This window comes from Copadichromis virginalis, linkage group LG14, assembly GCF_057382275.1.
Source record: "Copadichromis virginalis isolate Kocher_CV1m ecotype Utaka linkage group LG14, C_Virginalis_male_GT1.1, whole genome shotgun sequence".
Classification (NCBI taxonomy): Eukaryota; Metazoa; Chordata; class Actinopteri; order Cichliformes; family Cichlidae; genus Copadichromis; species Copadichromis virginalis.
The window spans coordinates 29,765,973-29,771,476 of NC_140631.1; the positions used below are offsets into that span (position 1 = coordinate 29,765,973).

At 41.9% G+C, this 5,504-nt stretch overlaps 1 protein-coding gene across 1 annotated transcript; it reads right to left on the minus strand.

The window, feature by feature from the left end:
• Window positions 1-610: 610 nt before the first annotated feature.
• Window positions 611-4,526, minus strand: zpld1b (zona pellucida-like domain containing 1b). The gene is made up of 10 exons (XM_085478860.1): window positions 4,388-4,526; window positions 3,539-3,759; window positions 3,247-3,428; window positions 2,796-2,868; window positions 2,123-2,220; window positions 1,745-1,825; window positions 1,388-1,559; window positions 1,202-1,304; window positions 976-1,005; window positions 611-786 (listed from the first exon to the last, which is right to left on the minus strand). The coding sequence occupies exons 1-10, from the start codon at window positions 4,524-4,526 to the stop codon at window positions 611-613; spliced, it is 1,275 nt and encodes a 424-aa protein (XP_085334986.1).
• Window positions 4,527-5,504: the final 978 nt, after the last annotated feature.

The window sequence follows — 5,504 nt, forward strand, 5'->3', positions numbered from 1 at the left end:
CCAGTAGGAGTATTAGGAGCTGTAACCCAGAAACTTGAACAGTGTCTCCAGCAGATCCCAGGGGCAACATCACCGGTCTCTGTCCAGAAGAGCATAATCCTAGGAACAGGTTAGAGCGCACCGAAACCTCAAACACTCAGGCCAAATAAAGTAGACACTTTTTTTTTAATCTTAAAATGATTATTTTACTTGTCTTTTTTTTTTTAGTTTTACTGTTTTTATTTTAAAATCAGAATTTATATCCACCACAAACGTATATTTAAAACTTGAATGCAAACAGAAACTGGAAGCTGAATTCAAAAACAGATCAAGAAATCCACCTGCTTGAATTCACTCACTATTTCCTTTTGATATTGTACAGGGTTTGAATACTATAACATTTCACAGGAAAACAAAGACCAAAAAAACAATGGCGTCTCTAATCTGTGATTTGATACATATACTGGTTACAAAAATGGAAAGAAAGAGAAAAAATATGGAGTCATTAAATGCAACATTTTCTAAACACGATTATTATGCAAACCCACAAAAGATGAAACATTCTGAGGTATTGAACGCAATAAATATACAACACCTTAAATGATACACATGTTGCACAACATGCAGATGTTTATTTAAAGCTTGGATTCCAAACACCTGAGGCTGCTGTTGTCGCGGGGGGGCGGGGCTTCAGCAGGAAGCGGAGCAACAGCAGGAAGAAGCACACACTGACCACACTCAGGATGACCACACCTGAGATCAGAGCACTGGTCACTGGGTTCATTGAATGGGAGAGATCTCCAGAGGCTGGAAGATGGAAAGGGAAAGAAACTGAAAACAAGCTCTCGGATGAGGTTTTTACCACGAGCTGAGCCCGAGTCTTTCCCTTGCAGGAACAGAAGAGGGTTTGCTGTAAACAGTCATTTCAAAGGGAATCTGCTGTCATGATAGTTTACAACACTTTTATGTTTCACAACATTGCGTAATGGCACTTACCGAGCTGGGAGTTGTTGACGGGAGTTTCATCTGTAAAGCAATTTTTAAAGCGCTTATTGGATTCATTTTTACTTCAGCAGTCCTAATTGAAATCAGCTTTAAATTAGCAGTTTGACATTTCAGGCTGTTGCTTCTTATTTTGACTGGATTGCTGCACTCTCAGCATGAAAGCAAAGCAGCATGTCTCTCAAAACTATTCCAGTAAAAGTGGGTTTATAGTTCATACCACTCCTGGTGATGATTGGACCGGCAGAGAGGATGGCGTTCCCTGATGCTGCTGCCATGGAATCAGGGGTCTCCTCTTCCCTTTTGCGCCGCCGCCCACAGATCTGCCAATCACATCGTCAGATTTCAGTCCTCAGTGAGGTGAGGAAACAGGTGGTGAGTCACAAACGGAGATTTTCACTCTTACAGGCATTAACATGATGCAGTCATCGGCCCGGCAAAGCTTGGTGACGCAGTGCAAAAACACAGTCGACATCTTCTGGTGCCTATGTTTAACAAAACGGAAAACCTCAAAGGAAAAACGGCCCATCTGGCTCTTCCCGTTCTCCAAAACTGTCGTCTGGGGATCTTTATAGCAACTGTATGGAAGCAGACCCAGCAGAAATGCTAGATTTAATGTCTATGAGTACCCTTAAGAACTCTTTAGGAAGAGAAAACGTGGCATTCAATGAGGATAAGCCATGTGGAGAACCTGAATAGGTAATGACTCCCTTTTGTGGTATCGAGTCATTATCTTGAAGCAGAAAAAAAACACGAGATTTACCCAAAGAAAAGGTCATAGCGGAGTTCATCATTAGGATTCCCTGAGGGGGTTGTGTAACAGTAGTCCATCAAAATGTTCCACCTGCAAAGAGACAAAACTGTGAGATGGGATGGAGGATAGAGATCCAACTGCATATGAGAAAACTGCAGCCTGGCGCCTTCATGAAGAATAATAACATAATAGCATAATGAATGTAGGCAAAGCAAAGAAAAGAGGAGTAAATCTGTAAAAATGATAGCGGGAAAGATGCTGTGGAGAACTATATTTAAAATATCCTTTCTGCTGCAGTAATAGGTTTGTTATGGTAAAGAGTCTTGCACATCTATGACGTGAAAATTATGGAAATTCAATAGTGAATAGCTGGGTTTTGTGCGGTACCGTTTGTCTAAGTTTGTGGCTTTCACAGCAGCAAATACTCTGGTTTTCAGAGCCAGTCCAGCCATGGGGATAGAGAGAGGCTGATTGTATGCTGAATCCTGGAGAAAAAAGAAAAAGAAAAAGAAAAGTTGATTGTTCTCTCAAAATGTGGCATAAAGCAAATGAAGACATTGAATCAGTCTTTACATAGCTGGTGTTATTCTATAGTTTTGCTATTTTTCTGCTGTCCAGAGCAATTTTTGCACAGGTCTGTAGCCAAACAAGCATATGTGACATTAATTGTTAAAGAAGGAGCACAATTATATGCAACACGGTGATTATGTTGTTTAAAGTAAGTACAGAGTATTCTAAGCAGTGTGATTTTAAACAGGATTACATCGCAAACCTTTTGTGGAATATTGTTGTTGGTGGAAAAATACATGGGCTATTACAGAAAACCAACTTTTGTTGTTTTCATGGAGTTAGTTGGAAACAGTGAAAATACTCAGCACTGATTATTAAAAGACATTAAAAGATGTTATATGAACATCGAACTGAGGCACTAAAACAAACCAAACATGCTCATCCAGTCATGTGCCAGTTCTAATGTCTATTTTGTTTCATATGAATTCCTCTGCACCTCTTAAGCTAGAAATGGAAATATATTTTTATTCCAGCGCTGCTTTGTACTCACATTGTACAGGATCATACTGAGCGTGCTCACAAAAGTACCGTTGCTGTCTTTGACAGACACAGCTGCAGAGGATCTGTGGAGAGACGGAGCCTTTGTGAGCCTTGGCTTAATAAATAACATTTCGGGAGCAGAGGTTTCGATTTAGTACAGTTATAAATCAGCTGCGCTTTTATTTATATACTTGTCTGATTTACGAAGGTCAGAGAATAATATATGTGAATAATAGATGTGAATAATAAAATTAATGGTTTGAAAAAATACTGTGAGGCACAAAGTCACTGAAGCTTTTAAACTGGGAATTTAATTGTTAGCACCGTTTTTGAAAGCTATAAGTGAATCTAATTAAATGAATATATCTTAAAGCCAGCCTTTCAGGATTAACTCTGCAAAGCAACTCCTGCAAGGTGCAGCTCTCTTTTGGACACTGATGGATGCTTTGGCAGAAACTCACGATGCCAGCTGTGAGTTATTGACCAGGTACTCCAGCGGGTAGCTGCAACTGAATTTATACAACAAACCAGGCAGATAGCTGATTATAGTTGGTGGGTCAGGGGTGTCGATGTAGCCTGATATATTCCCAATTTGTACAAGAGACATGTTCCCATAGGCAGTGGGCCCGTAGGCTGTGCTGACCTGCAGAGAGAAACATCAGCCAGTCACTTTGCTCCAACGTCAATACACAACATGATGAAGCTGATTATTGATTAGAATAAAGCCATGCGCAGTGCTCGAGTATTCTTTACCACCAGACTGTTGCCGCAGGCCTCCAAAGTGCTGAGGCTGATGCTGAACAGAAGTGCTGTGGGGAAAGTGTTGTTGTTGATGAAGCCGCGACACTGGGCTTCGCTGTGATGGCCGTTGAGGGCCAAATCTGCGTCGGTGTAGCCGGAGAAGAGAACAGGACAGAAGTTGATCTTCAAAGTGATGGTCTGAACCCCGCAGTACACGCTGATGTCCCTTTCACCTGGAGGAAGGCGGGAGACGAAGGTTCAGAGAGAAAAGTTGGCAATGTAATATTTGAAATCAAGATAAAAATCAAGACATGCCGGTTCATGCAAGGCAGAAGTTACACATTTTTCTAATTAAGACTTTTATTCACATTTGTACAGGAATTTTAAAGTATGAAATTACTAACCGAGCTCTGTGGAGGCAAAATCAGTCAGGTAAATCAATCTAGTGTAATTTTGTAGATCATAGCAGGAGATTTCCTCAAAATGTCTGTATCCAGGAAATGTTTGTCATAATAGGGCCATAAACATTGTAATTAAAATATTCGATGCATTAAATTATTTATGTGGTTCACATGTTTTTTTAACTATAAATGAAGCTTCCAGCTTAGATAGGCAGAAAGGTATTTTGATGATCTATCTAAATATAAAGATATAACTTTATCGTCCTCAATATTAACTCTCAATAAGGAAATAAACGTTATTAGAAACGCCATCAGTAAAAAAAGCTTCACCCTACCAGAACTATTTGTGCTCATTTTAATGTGGCTGCTACTTTTGCTGCTCATAGATCTATCGTGTTCCACACCTGTTGGCAGACGTGTGTGGACGGCAAAGAGAGAACCTGCTGGGGAGGATTCTCACCTGGAAACCTGCTGTGGTAGTTGGCATCGCAGTTGTATCCATTAAACTGTGTGGAGACTGACGCGGCGTTACTCAGGAGCAGGAAGATAAAACCCATTCGTGTCATTTCCGCGCCTAAGAGAGGTTTGTCCGCTGTCATCTTCAGAAGGTCACCACTGCATTAGCCACATTCCTCAGGTACGTGTTAAGAAACAGCACTTATCTCAAAATTAGATGTTCAAAAACAATGCCTGTTGTTTCCTGACTGCTCCACGGTTTGACCTCTATCAAAGTAGTTCAGCCTTCTTTCCCCACGTCCCCTAATCCTTCTTGTTCTGCTCCCCCTGCACCCTTTTACCTCAGTTGCTCATGTTGGTGTAATGCCTCCATTACCCAACCCCTTTTAAACTGAGGTCACCCCTCTTTGTGGCTCATTTCATCCCACCCCCCCAACCCCACAACCCCCCCTCCGTCCACCCCCACATCTATTATTTTTCCACACCTGTTTACCTGTCTCCTGCCTTTTCCAAAGTAATTGGCTGGAACCCCTCTTCACCTGGTTAGCGATGAGAGAAAAGTTCAACTCTGTGGCATGCAGCTCTAGTGGCACAGAGTACCTAAACTAAACACAGCGTCAGCCTCACATGTATCTCTTGTGTGTGCACAGATGACAAAGATACCTCGACAAAAACCAGCTGCGGTGCAGAATATGGGAAACTCCATCAGATCTGAATGGACTGGACAAATCTTTTCACCATGCCAAGAAACCTGAGCGTACTCAGAGGGTTTCCACTCATCTCTCCACAGTCTGATCTCTGTCTGTCAGATCACACAAACGGCGAGCCTCAGCAGGGGGGGGCCCAGCTCAGGAATTAAGCTGTCATCGGCTCCTGCTGCGGCCCACATTCACATCAACATAAAAGTCAACTCACGGTCTGATGCAGGGCTGTGTGTGGGTAATTGTGATGCACAAGACATCACTTAGAGTAAAGGCATTCAGTGGTACAGCTACGGCACAGTGCTTTCAGCATTGCAGAAGGAAAAAGTGGACTCTAGCATGTGCTTTTATGCCGTGTTTCTCTGCCTCGAGATAACCCGCTCACCTTGGATTTTACTGCAGTCCATCTAACAAAACATT